Genomic DNA, 16,546 nt, shown 5'->3' with positions numbered 1-16,546 from the left:
ATTTTTAAAAACTTTTTATTATGGAAAATTACACACATGTTCAGAACTACAGATAGTAATATAGTGAACCCCATGTACCTATCATCCAGCTTCAATAACTAGGGCAGTGCATGTTTCATCTATAACTTTCCCACCTCTCTCCACCGCTACTCAATTGTTTTGAAGCAAATTGTAGGCATTACATTATTTTGTCTATAAATATTGAAATATCTCTAAAAGATAAGGCTTTAAAAAAAAGACTAGTCTCTTCACACAGATTCATATAGAATATATTCTTTTGTGTATGGATTTTCCTCTCAACACGTTTATAAGGTTCATTCATATAATTGCAGAAAATAGTTTATTAATGAAGAATAACTGACTCTCCAAGAGCCACGTAGCCACTTGTGCACCTAAATATATTGTCAATAATTCTGTATCAGTTCAGTCAAATCAGATTTATCAATCAAATTCCAATGTTCTCAGTTAAATATGGTGGGTTGTTTGTTGGAGTTGGTTTGTTCCAGTCAGGCTAAGGAAGTACTTCTGATGTTTGAAAGGTTGCTTCCTGCCTGTTCACAAGAACCTTATGTTAAGAGCAACCATTTCTCCTGTATTTGTAGGAAGTGGCTGAGTTTTGGTCAAGTAGCATAATGTGTAGGAAGTGGGTGTATGAGGAAGAGGGTGGACACGTCCCCCTGCCCTGCTTGATTTAGGTAAAGCCAGGTCTGGGATGTGCCAACAAGGCTGACCCTAATGCCCAGCTTGTCCTTTTCCCCCACGTTACAGAATTCTGCCTCCTGCAAGGCAAGCACGGGGGCTTCGAGCACGAGAGGAGAAGTGACTGCCTTCCTGGACCTCCTGCCCTTACGAGAGTTTGCGTTCTGGGACACGCCAGATGCTGGGCAAGGGCTGCCTGCCTCGGATGGGCCACTGAGTGTTTTAAAACAAGGTATTGCCAGCAGGCTGGGGCATGGTGAGCTGCTGGGTAATTGAGTGCCGTACCCCAGGAGGGGATGTGCCCTTCAGAAGCGGTGACTCCTTAGTGACTTCATGGAAAACATTTGAGGACAGACAGGACGGTGCCTGAATCAGTTCTAGTTCACTCATCAGGACTCACCCTGGACAGATCTTAGGGAACCTCAGGTCTTGGATGGCCTGTTTTAAGGAAGGGGTAGGAGGCTGAGGAGGGGAAGAGTTAGGGGCCTAACATTTTCTTTCATCTGAACCACAGGAGTCTTGCTGACTACCAGGAAGAGCTAGTCAGCAGCAAGGAGAGAGAACCCAAGTTTTGCATTTGTTTCATTTATTCCAGGCTTCATTGCCAAGACAGGCAGCGCTTCGTTAGCATCGCAAGATGCTCTCTTGGAGGCCCTTATCCACGTGGCATGAAGCCGTGTGATGCCAAGGCATCCAGCGAGGGGGAGGGCAGTACCTGTGACTTGCCTGCAACAATTTCTTTCGCTCCCCACAGCATTCTGTGTTTTTTAAAAAAGTTTCTTGTAGTGGGTAGGGCAGGAATTAGTAGGAGTGCAGTATATACTGGAAGAGGAGATGGGCAAGGAAAAAGAGAAACGAATAATTAAGAGCTTAGGGAAAAAGAGCTAGAACCAGCTCAGAATATCTCTGGCTTGGAGGGTAAGAGGAGAGACTCATCAGTGGGGCTTCAACAAGTCCCAAACCAGAATATAGATGCTTTTGTTTCTGTAGCAAAAATATCAATGTTGACAGAATTGGCAGTGAAGGTCCAGTCTTAAGGCTTTCCCATCTAATGCAGGGCTGCAGGCCCCCTCACGGTAATTGGGTGTGATTTTCAGCTGCCACTTAAGCGATGTCAGTGTCCCGGGTTAGAATCACATCAGCAGCCTTGAACTGCACTACAGGAAGTGACACGACAGGCTGAGCTTCCTTATAATTTCCTTACCCACCAGTCCACCCTGTCAGTTGGTCATTCCAGGCAGCCTGGCATGGAGTGGGGAGGCTGGGTAGTTTAGGCAGGAGTAGGGTGGGCGCCCGCCTCTGTGCACTTGGACCCTAGACCAGCCAGGATGGCCCTTCTCTCCAGGCTGGGGCTGGCAAGGAACTAATTGTGTTTACAGAGCAGTTTTTGAGTATAACTGTTGTCTGGAATTTGACATCAGTGGAGGGTGCATTTATGTATTGGTCTGCATCCCTGTATAGGAAAGCTTTGGTTTATCAAATCTTGTTTTTAAATTGCCACTGGGCTTAATTCACTAGAAACTTTTGATTATCTTAAAATGAAAACGGAAGATTTTAAGGTGAGAGGCTCAAGCATCCTGAAGAGGACGTTAGTAATCCAGCTGGGATTCTAACCCATTCTCCAGGACGGGTGAAGAAGAATGGAGAAAGTGGAATATCTGTGTTTGCCCAGTGAAAATTGTGCCAGCCCCTTGAAAAGCATGCATTTAATATTAAAGGATACAAAATCTGTAGTGTATTAGAAAGATATGAAAAAGAATGTATTTTGGAATTTGCACCATGACTCTGAAGGTTTGTAAAAGTCCTGATGTTCAGTAATTCAGCCTTGATAATTTAATAATTCTAAATGACTTTTCCAGAAAATAATTGATTAGACTTAATGTTTAGTGAGTCAGCAGGAAACTAAAAGTCTGAAACAAAACCCAGCTTCCCTCTTCTCTGTTTTTTGTCTCTTTCTGTCTCCCCTCCCTCTCTTCCCTTCCCTCCTTCTTTCTTCCTTTAGTAGTTTGACTGGTTAGTAAAAAACATGCAGGGTGGTATTTAACGCGTCCTTTATTTCTGAGTTCCAAGACTGCAGCTGGACGTGTTTATGAAAGAACAGAGGACAATTAGCTATAAAAAGCAAGAGTTACTGGTCCTCGTTCTGAGATAAGTCACGAGACTGGGTATGTTCTGCTGCTTTCACAGCCACTCTGTTCTTGGAGAGGAATTTCCATCCCTTTGTGGAGCTGCCAAAGCAGCAACAGAGAGCTCTGAATGACGTCCTCCAGGCGGTCCTGTTTGATGAAGAATTACTCTTGGTTCTGGAGCAAGTGGTAAGACCGGAGACATCTCAAGGTAGTGTCTTCGCGTGGTTTTCTGGAGATGTGGATGGGCTAGATCTCTTGGGATAAGGCCTTGAGCTGGGATAAAATGGTGTTTAAAATTTCCCCACCTCCTTTTAACCCTAAAGCTTCTTTTTTTTCTTATTCCCAGGTCCTTAGTTTTCTAACTGCAGAAAGGTAGTCGATGTGATGAATAGAAGGGTGTATTAGTTTCCTAGGGCTGCTGTAACAAATGACCACAAACTCCAATTTACTCTCTTAACAATTCTGGAGGCCACAAGTCTGAAGTCAAGGTGTCATTAGGGCCATGCTTCCCCACAGGCTCTAGGAGAGAATCTTTTTTTGCCTCCTCCAGCTTCTGGTGGCTCCTGGCATTCCTTGGCTTGTGGCCACATTGCTCAAATCTCTACTCTGTCTTCACATGGCCATCTCCTTTCCTGTCTCTTAAGGGACACCCACCATTGGATTCAGGGCCCACCCCAATCCAGGATGATCTCGAGATCCCTACCTAAATTACATCTGCAAGGATGCCAGATAAGGTCTCATTCTGAAGCTCCAGGTGGACCTATATTTGGGGAACCACTCTCCATCTCACTACAAGGGTTGTGTGTCATGGGGCAGAGGCCTGTGTTGTGCCCAGCTTGGCCTGTGGCTTTACTAGATCTGTCTCTCTTCTCTTCCCTGTCCCCCCCCTCCCCCCACAGTGTGAGGACATAGTCAGCAGCCTGTCACCCTCATTGGCGGTGCTGGGGAAGCTGAAGCCTTCACAGTAGCGGGACCTCGTGGCCTTCCTGCGGCTAGTGGGGTACAGTGTGCAGGGCGAGTGTCCAGGCCCAGAGGATGTGGTCCACAACCAGAAACTCCTTTCTACGGCCTACTTCTTGGTCAGTGCGCTAGCAGGTATGGAAAAAAAAAAGGGGAAGAAATGCTGTTGCCTTGAAATGACTTTGCTTACTTTGTGGACGATTTGGTACATAAGGTTCCCTCCCTTTCAAGCGGTGCAGGGATGATAGGCAGTGGAAGACTGAGGAAGTTAACAGGATTGCCGTGAAGTCACGGACTTGAGTATGAAGGAGGCCTGTCTGCTGCCAGCCTCCCCCAGTGCCTTGGAGAGAGGGCTTCCCTTTCCACCCCCAGCGAGGGCTGTCTGGGGGCACACGCCCCCACCAACACAGGAAATCAGTTTCCCCAGACACAGCCGGTGATGCACGCTCGCTGCTGCAACGCTGAGTGGCGATGGCTTGCACTTGGCACCTGCTCTCCCCCGCAGTGTCTCGTTCCTTCTCATCCTCTTGTTCCTCTTTGCAAACTTTCGGCTCTACCCCAAGTGCAGCATTGTGGCCATTAGGGCAGGGAGGCTGCGGAGAGCACCCCAGTGCACTAGGTTGCTGGGCCCAGCAGCTCCACAACTTCCACACGCATCCTGGCCATCCAGTTATTATTGAGCAGCGGACGCCGCCCTGACACTTCTTTGCCAACTCCCATCCGGAACGCACCTTGCCAGAGGGTCTGTGGTACCAAAGGTGGTCATCCTGTATGAGGAAGCTGGGCTTTCGCTTCCTTCTCAGAAAGGCAAGACCTGGCAAGGCAGCCCAGTCTTAGTCCCCACAACTTCCCTTCAAGGTGACGTTAGTCAGGGCACTGAGCTCCTGATACATTCAGAGTTCCTCCCCAGCGCCACAGGGGAACAAAGGCCCAGGAGTCTCCAGTTTTTAAACAATTAATCAGAGCAAATGCCTCTCCCAGCTCCATATGCCAATGAATGTACGCTCTATGCCTTATTCCAAGTCACGGGTAAACATTTTGACTGGGATAGGACATAAGACAGAGCCCTGTGGAACTCCACTGGAGACCTTTTCCCAGTGTTAATTGGTATATCAGAGAGTTTAATTACAGGCATTCTATCAGGAGCTAATCTACAGGCCAGAGTTCTCTAGCTTGCGAGAAGCCCTTTCTTCACATACCCTATTACCTACTGAAATTTTTTTTTCAACATCTTTACTGGAGTATAATTGCTTTACAATGGTGTGTGAGTTTCTGCTTTACAACAAAGTGAATCAGTTATACATACGCATATGTTCCCGTATCTCTTCCCTCTTGCGTCTCCCTCCCTCCCACCCTCCCTATCCCACCCCTCTAGGTGGTCACAAAGCACCGAGCTGATCTCCCTGTGCTATGCGGCTACTTCCCACTAGCCATCTGTTTTAATCTCAATAGGCTGGACCAGTGATGTCAAATATGTAACACATGGCCAACACTGTGAATGCACCACAGTCCCTTTTTTCCTGAGCCTGGACACAGCCTCATTCTCTGCAGCCTTGCACACAGGCAGCCACTTGGGGTTGGCACATAACATGAGACTTAACCTGCTGTGTCTGAGCTGGAAGCTCAGGGATAGTGAGATCTTTAAGTGCAGCTGAAAATATCTGCAGCCTGTTTCTAAGCCAGCGGTGCTCTTCTGCATCTTTCTGAACTGAGATCTCATTTATGTGTCGGTCACTGTGGAGGTCGGATTGGTGTAAGCTCTTTCACTAATGCTCTTGTTTATTCTTGGCCCTTCTGAGTTGACTTTTTCCTCCTACAACAGTCTTCTCTTAGAATCTGGGAAAGGTGCTAGAACAGGAAATGGCCCCTTTTTGAGGCCTGTTTCCAGCTTTCTAAGTAATAACACTAGTTTTTTCTATAGCATTTACTTTTTTAAAAAAACAATTGAGATATAATTGACACGTATATACATTAATTTCAGGTGTACAACAAAATGATTCGATATTTGAATATATGTCTCCTAACTGTGTATGCATCACCATACATAGTTAAAAGTTTTCATCACAAGAAAAATAAACTTTATAAGATCTACTCTTAGCAACTCTCAAATATACAGTACAGTATTATTAACTCTAGTCACCATCCTGCACATTACATACCCGTGACTTATTTTATAGCTGGAAGTCTGTACTTTTTAACCGTCTTCACCCATTTTACCCACCCATATACATTTTACCCCCCCCACCCCTCCCAATCTGCTCTGTGAGCCCTTTTTTATTTTAAGACTCCGTATATAAGTGAGATCATATGTTGTCTTTCTCTGTCTGACTTATCTCACTCAGCATAATGCCCTCAAGGTCCATCCATGGTGTCACAATGGCAAGATTTCTTTTTCTTTTTTTTTTACTGATTAATAATATTCCTCTGTGTGTGTACCACATATTCTTTATCCATTCATCCATTGGTAGACACTTAGGTTGCCTCCCTATCTTAGCTTTTGTAAGTAATGCTGCAGTGAACATGAGGGTGCATCTTTTCAAGTCAGTGTTTTCGTTTTCTTTGGATAAATACCTAGGAGTGGAATTGCTGGATTCAATTATGGTAGTAAGACTTAATTTTTTGAGTAGCCTTAAAAAATTCTCACCAACAGTGCACAAGCGTTCCCTTTTTTCACATCCTTGCCAACACTTGTTATTTCCTGTCTTTTTGATAATAGCCATTCTAACAGATGTGAGGTCATACCTCAGTGTGGTTTTGATTTTAATTTCCCTGATGATGAGTGATGTTGAGTACCTTTTCATGTACCTATTAGCCACCTGTGTCTTCTTTGGAAAACTGTCTATTCAGATGTTCTGCCCTTTTTTAAAAAAATTTATTATTTATTTATTTTTGGCTGCGTTGGGTCTTCATTGCTGCACGCAGGCTTTCTCTAGCTGTGGCGAGTGGGCTTCTCATTGCAGTGGTTTCTCTTGTTGTGGAACACGGGCTCTAGGGTGTGCAGACTTCAGTAGTTGTGGCACACGGGCTCAGTAGTTGTGGCTCGCGGGCTCTAGAGCGCAGGCTCTGTAGTTGTGGCGCATGGGCTTAGCTGCTCCGTGGCATGTGGGATCTTCCTGGACCAGGGCTCGAACCCATGTCCCCTGCACTGGCAGGCAGATTCCACTGTGCTGCCAGGGAAGCCCCTTCTGCCCATTTTTAAATTGGAATTTTTTTTTTGCTATTGAGTTGTTGTATGAGTTTTTTATATGGATATAAAATTTTGGATATTAACCCCTTATCAGATATATGATTTACAAATATTTCTTTCCCCATCAATAGGCTGCCTTTTCATTTTGTTGATTTCCTTTGTTGTGCAGAAGATTTTTAGTTTGATGTAGTTTCACTTGTTTATTTTTGCTTTTGTTGCCATTGCCTTTGGTATGAAATCCAAAAAAATCATTGCCAAGACTGATGTCAAGGAGCTTATTTACTGCCTATGTTTTCTTCTAATTTTATGGTTTCAGATCTTATGTTTAAATCTTTGATCCATTTTGAGTTAGTTTTTCTGTATGGTGTAAGATAGTGGTCCCGTTTTCCCAGCACCATTTATTGAAGACTGTTCTTTCTCCATTGTATATTCTTGGCTCCTTTGTTGTAAATTAATTGACAATATATGCATGGGATCATTTCTGGGCTCTCTGTTTTGTTCCACTGATCGATGTGTCTGTTTCTATGCCAATACAATACTATTTTGATTAATGTAGCTTTATAATATAATTTGAAATCAGGGCGTGTGATATCGCCAGCTTTGTTCTTCTTTCTCAAGATTGCTTTGGCTCTTCAGAATCTTTTATAGTTTTAAACAAATTTTATAATTGTTTGTTCTATTTCTGTGAAAAATGCCATTGGAATTCTGATAGCGGTTGCACTGAATCTGTAGCTTGGGTAGTATGAACATTGTAGCAGTATTCTCCCAATTCATGAACATGAAATATCTTTCCAGTTATTTGTGTCTTCTTCAATTTCTTTCATCAGTGTCCTATAGTTTTCAGTGTACAGGTCTTTTACCTCCACGGTTAAATTGATTCCAAGGTATTTTATTCTTTTTGAGGCAGTTGTAAATTGGATTGTTTTCTTAATTTCCTTTTCTGATAGTTTGTTATTAGTGTATAGAAATGCAACAGATTTTTGTATTTTGATTTTGATACTGCAACTTTACTGACTTTATTCGTGCTAACAGTTTTTTGTTATTTAGGGTTTTTTCTATATATAATATCATGTCATGTGCAAATAGGGACAGCTTTACTTCTTCCTTTCCGATTTGGATGCCTTTTGTTTTCTCTTCTTGCTTAACTGTTCTGGCCAGGACTTCCAATACTATGTTGAATAAAAGTGGTGAGTGGGCTTCCTTGTCTTGTTTCTGACCTTAGAGGAAAAGCTTTCAGTTTTTTACCACTGAGTATGATGTTAGCTGTGGACTTGTCATATCTGACCTTTATTATGTTGAGGTATGTTCCCTCTTTACCCACTTTGTTGAGAGTTTTTATCATAAATGGATGATGAGTTTTGTCAAGTGCTTTTTCTGTGTCTATTGAGATGATCATATGATTTTTATCCTTCCTTTTGTTAATATGGTGTATCACATTGATTTGCAGATGTTGAACTGTCCTTGCATCTCTGGACTAAAATCCCATTTGATCATGATGTATGATCCTTTTAATGTATTGTTGAATTTGGTTTGCTAATATTTTGTTGAGGATTTTTGCATCTACGTTCATCAGGGATGTTGGTCTGTAATTTTCTTGTGGTGTCCTTGTCTGATTTTGGTATCAGGGTAATGCTGGCCTCATTATAAAGTAAGTTTGGAAGTGTTCCTTCCTCTTATTTTTTGGAAGAATTTGAGAAGGATTGGTTTCAATTCTTTAAATGTACGCAGAATTCACCAGTGAAACCATCCTGGTCCTTGACTTTTGTTTGTTGGGAGATTTTTGATTACTGATTCAGTCTACTTAGAAAATCCGAAAAGACTGATTACTACTATTTCTTCCTGATTCAGTCCTGGCGGATTGTATGCTTCTAGGAATTTATTAATTTCTTCTAGGTTGTCCAATGTTTTGGCATATAATTATTCATAGTACCCTCTTATGATCTCTTATATTTCTGGGGTATCAGTTGTAACATCTCCACTTTCATTTCTTTTTTTTTTTTGCGGTACGCGGGCCTCTCCCGCCACGGAGCACAGGCTCCGGACGCGCAGGCCCAGCGGCCATGGCTCACGGGCCCAGCCGCTCCGCGGCATGTGGGATCCTCCCAGACTGGGGCACGAACACGCGTCCCCTGCATTGGCAGGCGGACTCTCAACCACTGCGTCACCAGGGAAGCCCTCCACTTTCATTTCTGATTTTTTAATTTATTTTTTAAACATATTTATTGGAGTATAATTGCTTTACAATGTTGTTAGTTTCTGCTCTATAACAAAGTGAATCAGCTATACGCACACATATATCCCCATATGCCCTCCCTCTTGCATCTCCCTCCCACCCTCCCTATCCCACCCCTCTAGGTGGTCACAGAGCACTGAGCTGATCTCCCTGTGCTATGCGGCTGCTTCCCACTAGCTATCTATTTTACGTTCTTTTTTTTCTTGGCAAGTCTAGCTAAAGGTTTGTTAGTTTTCTTTATCTTTTCAAAGAACCAGCTATTAGTTTCATTGATTTTTTTTCTCTTATCAGTCTGCATTTCATTTAATTTCCACTCTGATCTTTATGATTTCCTTCCTTCTACTAACTCTGGGTTTCATTTGTTCTGTTTTTTTGAGGTATAAAGTTAGGTTGTTTGAGAGTTTTCTTATTTCCTGAGGTAGCCATTTATTGCTGTGAGCTTTCCTCTTAGAACTGGCTTTGCTGCATCCCATACATTTTGATATGTTGTATTTCCATTTTCATTTGTCTAAAGGTATTTTTGATTTTTCTATTGATTTCTTCTTTGACATATTGTTCAGTAGCACATTGTTTAATCTCCACATATTTTGACTTCCAGTTTTCTTGTAATTGATTTCTACTTTTATACCATTGTGGTTGGGAAAAATGCTTGATATGATTTCAGTCTTCTTAAATTTATTAAGACTTGTTTTGTGGCCTATAAAATATGACCTATCCTGGAGAATGTTCCATGTGTGCTTGAGAAGAATGTATGCCCTTTTCCTTTTGTATGGAATGTGCTCCATGTATCTGTTAAATCCATCTGATCTAATGTGTCATTTAAGGCCACTATTTCTTATTGGTTTTCTCTCTGGATGATCTATCCATTGATCAAAGTGGAGTATTAAAAGTCCCCTACTCTTATTGTGTTGCTATTTCTCTTTTTAGGTCTATTTTCTTTATATTTTTAGGTGCTCCTATGTTGGGTGCATAAATATTTAAAAGTGTTATATCCTCTTGTTGGATTGACCCCTTTATCATTATGTAATGCCCTTCTTTGTCTCTTATTACAGTCTTAATTTTAAGTCTATTTACTGCAGATATAAAGAAAGCCTGTATAACCCCAGCTTTCTTTTGGTTTCTATTTGCATGGAGTATGTTTCCATCCCTTCATTTTCAGTCTGTGTATGTCCTTGCATCTGAAATGAGTCTCCTGTAGGCAACATAATGGTCTTTTAAAAAAAAAAAAAAATTATCCATTCAGCTACTCCATCTTTTGACTGGAGAACTTAGTCCAATTACATTTAAAGTTATTATTGATAGATATGTACTTATTGCCATTTTATTAATTACTTTGTGGCTCTTTGGTAGTTCTTTGTTCCTTTCTTCTCTTGCTCTCCTCCTTTGTGATTTGATGATTTTCTCTAGTGGTATGCTTAGATTGCTTTCTCTTTACTCTTTTGTGTATCTGCTATAGGTTTTTAATTTGTGGTTACCATGAGGATTACATACCAACTTAAAATAGACGGTTATAAATACCTGTTGGTAACAACTTAAGTTTGAACGCATTCTAAGGCTCTCCTTTTTTACTCTCCCCCTCCTGCCATTTTATGGTTTTGATGTCACAAATTATATCTTTTTATCTTGCATACCCCTTAACAAATTATTGTAGTTATAGTTATTTTTTTACTAATTTTGTCTTTTAATCTCGTACTAGTTTTGTGATTAATCTGCCCTTACGACATCATTCTGAATTTTACTATATATTTACCTTTTCCAGTGAGATTTATATTTTCATTTGTTTTCCTATTACTACTCTTTCATTTCAGGTTAAACAAGTTCCTTTTACATTTCTTGTAAGGCTCATCTAGTGGTGATGAATTCCTTCAGCTTTTGCTTGTCTGGAAAATTCTCTCCCCTACAATTCTGAATGACAACTTTGTCAGGTAGTCTTGGTTGCAAGTTTTTTTCATTTGGTACTTTCACTATATCATACCACTCCCTTCTCGGCTGCAAAGTTTCTGCTGAAAAATCGAATCTGCTGATAGCCATGTAGGTGGGGTTCCCTTGTGTGTAACAAGTTGTTTTTCTCTTGCTGCTTTTAAGATTCTCTCCTTGTCTTTAACTTTTGACATATTAATGTGTTGTGGTGTGGGTCTCTTTGGGTTCCTCTTATTTGGAACCTCCAGTCTGGGTTTCTTGGGTCCGAGTGTCTGTTTCCTTCCCCAGGTTAGGGAAGTTTTCAGCCCCTTTCTCTCTTCTTCTGGGATCCGTATAGTGCAAATGTTGGTCTGCTTGATGTTGTAGCATGGTTTAAGCTGTGTTCACTTTTTTTTCACCTTTTTCTTCTTGCTGCTCTGATTGGGTGAGTTTCATTGCCTTGTCTTTGAATTCAATGATCATCTGCTTCGTCTAGTCTGTGGTTGAACCCCTCTAGTGTGTGTTTTGGTTCATTTATTGTATTCTTCATCTCTGTGACTTCTATTTGTTCCTTTCCTATATTTTCTCTTTCTTTGTTGAAGCTCTCACTGTGTTCATCCATTCTTCCCCAAGCTTATTAAGCATTTTTATGATATTTTGAACTCTTTAGCAGGCAAATAAATCATTTATATGCTTTTCATTCAGGACCTTTTCTGAGCTTTTATCTTGTTCCTCTGTTTGGAACATATTTCTCTGTTTCTTCATTTTCCTTGACACTCTGTGTTTGTTTCCATGCAGAAGGTAAAGTAGTCTCCTCTCATGCGAGGGAGTGGCCTCATGTAAGAGAGGAGGACCTTATTCAACCTCACCCTAGCTCTTTGTTGTCTCTCAAACCTTTGTGATTGTCCACGCAGCCTATTTTTAGTGGCTCCCAATAGCCGAGGGTTTGTCAACACCTGTCAGTGCCCCAAAGAGGATCTCAGTCAGCACCTAGATTTAGGCTGATTAGAAGCCAGAGCTTCATGCAGCAGCTTTTAAAGTATACAAGTATATATAGACCACAGTGTAAATTCTGCTAGCCAGTAGAGCCAGGTGACCTAGAAGTGTCACTGGGTGGCAGTCACAGAAATCACAAGCCAGACGATTGTATAAGCTCCTTTCCAGGAGATACCAACAACCTGGAATGAGGCAGATGGAGAGCACCAAGGTAGCATCCATTGGCCTCTGTTCCGAGAGCAGACCCCTAGACGTATGTCAAACCAGAAGCTTGCCCCTCAGGCCAAGCAACTGGGCCTCTTTCACAGAAAGACTAGGGGTGTGTTTCAGTTTGCTGTCTGACAGTGCCTTGGGGGTGGTAGCTGGCCAAGAACAGTCTCATTGTTACAGTCCCAAGGGACCCAGGAACCCAAGCCCTGCTGGCCATGAGAGCCAGACGATCAAGGGGTGTTTCCTGGGTGGCAGCCACAAAAACAAGGGCACCAGAGATGTGTCACAGCCCTTCTCTGGGAAATATTGGTGCTTTGAAGTGTGGCAGAGGAAGGGTGCAAAGATGGTGTCTAATGGCCTCGGTCCCCAGAGAGTACACCAGCAGGTCCCTAGGTGTGTGTTAAATTACACGCCTACCCTCAGGCCGATGCTTTATGATAATGAGCCTCTTTCATAGAGAGTATGGGGGTTTTTCAAACAGCTGCTTCTGTGCTGGGTCCTAGGGGTGGGTAAGTCCCGTGCAAGCCCTTTAAGAATGATTTCTCAGTTCACTATAGGCATATGGGTTTTTTTTCCTTGTTCACCTGATGTATGGGAGTTGCTCAGGTAGTTTTGGGTTTCTTCAGAGGAAACTGTCCCATATGTCGCTGTAGATTCAGTTTGTCTGTGGAAGGAGGTGAGTTCTGGATCTTCTTATGGTGCCATCTTGAACCGCCCTCCTCCTGTTTGTTTAAAGCACTTCAATCTCAGCATCTAGCCCATCTCCTGGAACACTTCCCCTACTATTTTGTGACCTTAAGCATGAACTTCCCAGGTTTCATTTGTGAAATAGTTAGAATATGAAAGATCAAAAGAAATCATTTCAATTCCAGAAATGCTGAAGAAGCCTCTACTGTGTTTTAGGCACTGCTAGATGCTGAGGTAGGAGAAAATCATCATCCCCACCCTCAAGGGAACTACAGTCAAGCAGTGAAATTAGGTGGTAAGCGCTGTAAAGTAGAGCTGTGTCCCTAGCACCATGCTCAAGGTAGTGAATGACCACTGAGTAACATGGAAGTAAAGTATTTCCAAGAATAAGGGATGATGACGATTACATGGGACTTGGGAGTCACCTGAGAAGTGAGGAATGGACACATGAACGGGTGAGATGACTTGTGATGGTAGCTCAGCCAGGACCTCATGTCCCAGGGGACTTTGTCCTGGCCCTTCACAGCCCTGTGGATCTTTCCACAAGGCCCCATACCTTTACCATCTTCATCTTCCTGATTTGGGAGCCGGGCCTCCTTGAGGATCTGTTGAAAACGGTGGGGACTCTCTGGAGACAAAAGCACATTTGAACGCCATTTAGGCTCAGACCTCGGGGCTGCCCCATCCCCCTAGCAGCCTTCTGCTCTTGGGAGAAGGCCGTGTTTCGTTGTGCTCTGTTGGGCCACAGCCTCAGCGACACACTGCCATTTATATAAATAAGGCTTCTAATTAATGCAGGAGATGGGGGGGGGGTTCATGAGTGTTCCCTGCGCCAGATGATGGAGCAGACGATTCTTTTCTCTTTTGCCTTTTCAGTGCAAAGATTGTATCCCAAGGGATTGGGTCCTTTTAGCAACTGCATCTGTTCTACCTTGGGAGGTATTTAAAACTGGTTTTGACTAACACTGATCTGGATTTCCTTTTCCTGGGGCTTGGCAGGACCCTTCTGGGGGCAGCCCCCAGCCTTATACAGCTCTGTGCCAATGCTCTCTGCCACTGGTGCTCTTATGTTGAGCTAGCTGTGGGCCAGGGGGCCCTGCACAGTCCTGGGCTCAGGAGGTCTGCTGTGCCACCCCTTGACTAGACCACATTATATCTTTCTCCCCCAAATGATTAGTGACCTAGGTATAACCCTTTATAGTTTACATAGTTCTCTGACATAGGCAGAGAAAAAAAATCTATAGTATGCAAATGAGGAACCTTGCTGAGAGAGGTATACCCAAGGTCGCTCCCAAATATTTAGTGGCGCTCAAACATAGCTCTTCTGTCACCAAACCCCAGGTTCTTTCTACTTTTCTATGCTGATTCACTTTTCCCTGAGTCTGCACCGTTCTTTCTGATTGGCAAATTGCATGTAAGAACTATCCTCTGCTGAACACACAGAGCTGGTTACCTGGTCCCTACATCTATCTTCTGAAAGGCCTTTGCTGCCGGTTTAGCCCCATTCATTCATTTATTCTACAATTACTGAGCATATCCTCTGCCTGACTGATAGAGGATATATAAATTAGGTACAGCTCGGGGGCTGGCTCTGTTTCCATGGGTGCTTTTTGATGGTGACTGATTTTTTTTTTTTTCTCCTGCAGAAATGCCAGATAACGCAGCAGGTCTGCTGGGCACTTGTTGTAAGCTCCAGATTATTCCTACACTGTGCCATCTGGTAAGAACCTCCCAGAGAGGACCTGGGGATGGGCAGGAACAGGGAAGTGATGAGGAGATGGACACCTAACAGCTGATAAAACTCGCTAGGCTTTCTCATCCACAACAGCCCTTCAGAATAGGTTAAAACAGGTATTATTAATCTCTCTCTTTTTTACACCCTGCCCACGTCACACACCCCATAGGAAGGCTAAGGATCAGAGGGATAGGAGTTATTTGAAGAACTTGCTAGCAGGGCTAGGACTCAAACCTTATATTTATACTCCAAATCTCATGATTTTTGCATTTTTTGGAGAGAATTTTGGCCAAGGCTTGGTGCAGTGTTGCAGGGAAGGGGCCCGACACCACAGTATTTGCAATGGCAGTTCTGTGGCTGGACCAGTTTGATTCAGCTCTGCATCAAATTTAACAGGGGAGGTATTCAAGAGGACTGCTTTGTCTCAGGGAGACATTTCATTTTCTCCTAGGAATATCATTAGCTTCATGCCCTCAGGAAATGCCATGGCAAGAGCAAGAGCTAGGTAATGATGAGCTTAGCCCTGAAAGTCAAGGTTAAGCTTTTCCTTTTTAAATTACAAACTGGGTCATCAATAGAAGGGACCCTCAGTAGGCTGGGGCAGCTCCTCTGTTGTAGCTTCTGCAGGTGTTGCTCAGCCTAGGGCAGAGAAGCAGAGGATACCCGGCTATGTTATTTTGAGGCCTGGTTACTAAGGGCTGAGGCCAGCATGCTATGTAGACCCGAAGGACCAAAGCTCAGAGCTCTGCTCCCAGATCTGGGAAGCAGGTATTGGGGTAGACTGCCTAGATAGGACCCTGCAGTTCGTTATGCATCTACTCTGGGAACTTTGAGCACTGTGGTTAGTGCCTTTGGTACTTCTTGGCGTAGCAAAGACATCCAGAGACTGCAGCAAGGCTTCATTCCAAGGAGCAGTTTAGATGTCATTCACAACCGAGAGCAGATTCTACCTGTGCAGAGGAATGCTGTGTTCTTGTACTTTGACCATAAAAACTGAACTACTTGAAAATGAGCCAGCATGCCACTGTGGTGCCGCCAGCTGAGGGTAAAGGCTGATGGTGCAGTTTGGTTATGGAAACAATATCTATCATTATCTAATTGTCTGCAATGACAGTAACTCTTTCTAGCTTAGCTCCCTTTTGCAGCAATTAAGTATTTAATCCCAAGTCAGCCCTCACCATGTATTTACAAAGTCATTAATTGCATTCAGGAAGTATATAAAAAAGAAAATACTGCCGAGACTGCATTAGCTAACTCCCTCCCTCTCCCAACCAGCTCACAGTTAGTTGTCATCTTCCCTGTAGGTCTGCTCTAGGATTTGATCTTTGGGTTGCTTCCAAGTTCTGCTCTGTTGGTGTTCTGGGAGTAGCCATTAGGACGCACTTGGAGTCCCAGCACAGCTGGTATTCTACCTTGGTGCAAAACTACCCACCCACAGAGTCATCTGTTTGCCTTTGTGGGCTGCTCAACATAAAGAAGTAATTTTTCTTTATGTGAAGACACTCAGGAAGGTCTTTAATCTCCCCTAGAGCTCATAACAACGTTTGTTAGGACGGCAAGGCTTCTGCCTCCTGAAGGAATCTGGGTATCTTATGTTTCCTATAGGTATTTACTTAGAGCAGGGTACAGAAATCTCCTTGCATGCTTGTCTTGTCTTGTCTGGTGGCCAGAGTCACTTTGAGAGGCTTGCTGAAGGGCTTTTGAAAGAACAGCGTCAGATACACTAACAAACACATTTGCGAACTGGTGAAAGAGCTGGTAAGAAAGTGAGAATCATCTGGAGGGAATGTTAATTTCACACATCCTCCCCC

The 16,546-nt window shown here is 43.1% G+C and overlaps 1 protein-coding gene across 1 annotated transcript in view; it reads left to right on the top strand.

Moving 5' to 3' along the window:
* GSDME (gasdermin E) overlaps positions 1–16,546 on the top strand; it is a 92,347-nt gene that overhangs the window by 45,460 nt on the left and 30,341 nt on the right. The window contains 5 exon segments of the mRNA XM_024755036.1: positions 769–823; positions 825–931; positions 2,887–3,014; positions 3,728–3,923; positions 14,647–14,720. Of these exon segments, the coding sequence (XP_024610804.1) occupies positions 769–823; positions 825–931; positions 2,887–3,014; positions 3,728–3,923; positions 14,647–14,720 (560 nt within the window).

Source organism: Neophocaena asiaeorientalis, unplaced genomic scaffold (assembly GCF_003031525.2).
Source record: "Neophocaena asiaeorientalis asiaeorientalis breed wild unplaced genomic scaffold, Neophocaena_asiaeorientalis_V1.1 scaffold36, whole genome shotgun sequence".
Classification (NCBI taxonomy): Eukaryota; Metazoa; Chordata; class Mammalia; order Artiodactyla; family Phocoenidae; genus Neophocaena; species Neophocaena asiaeorientalis.
Note: the sequence above shows the minus strand (reverse complement) of the source record. Positions and strands in the feature narration are given on the sequence as shown.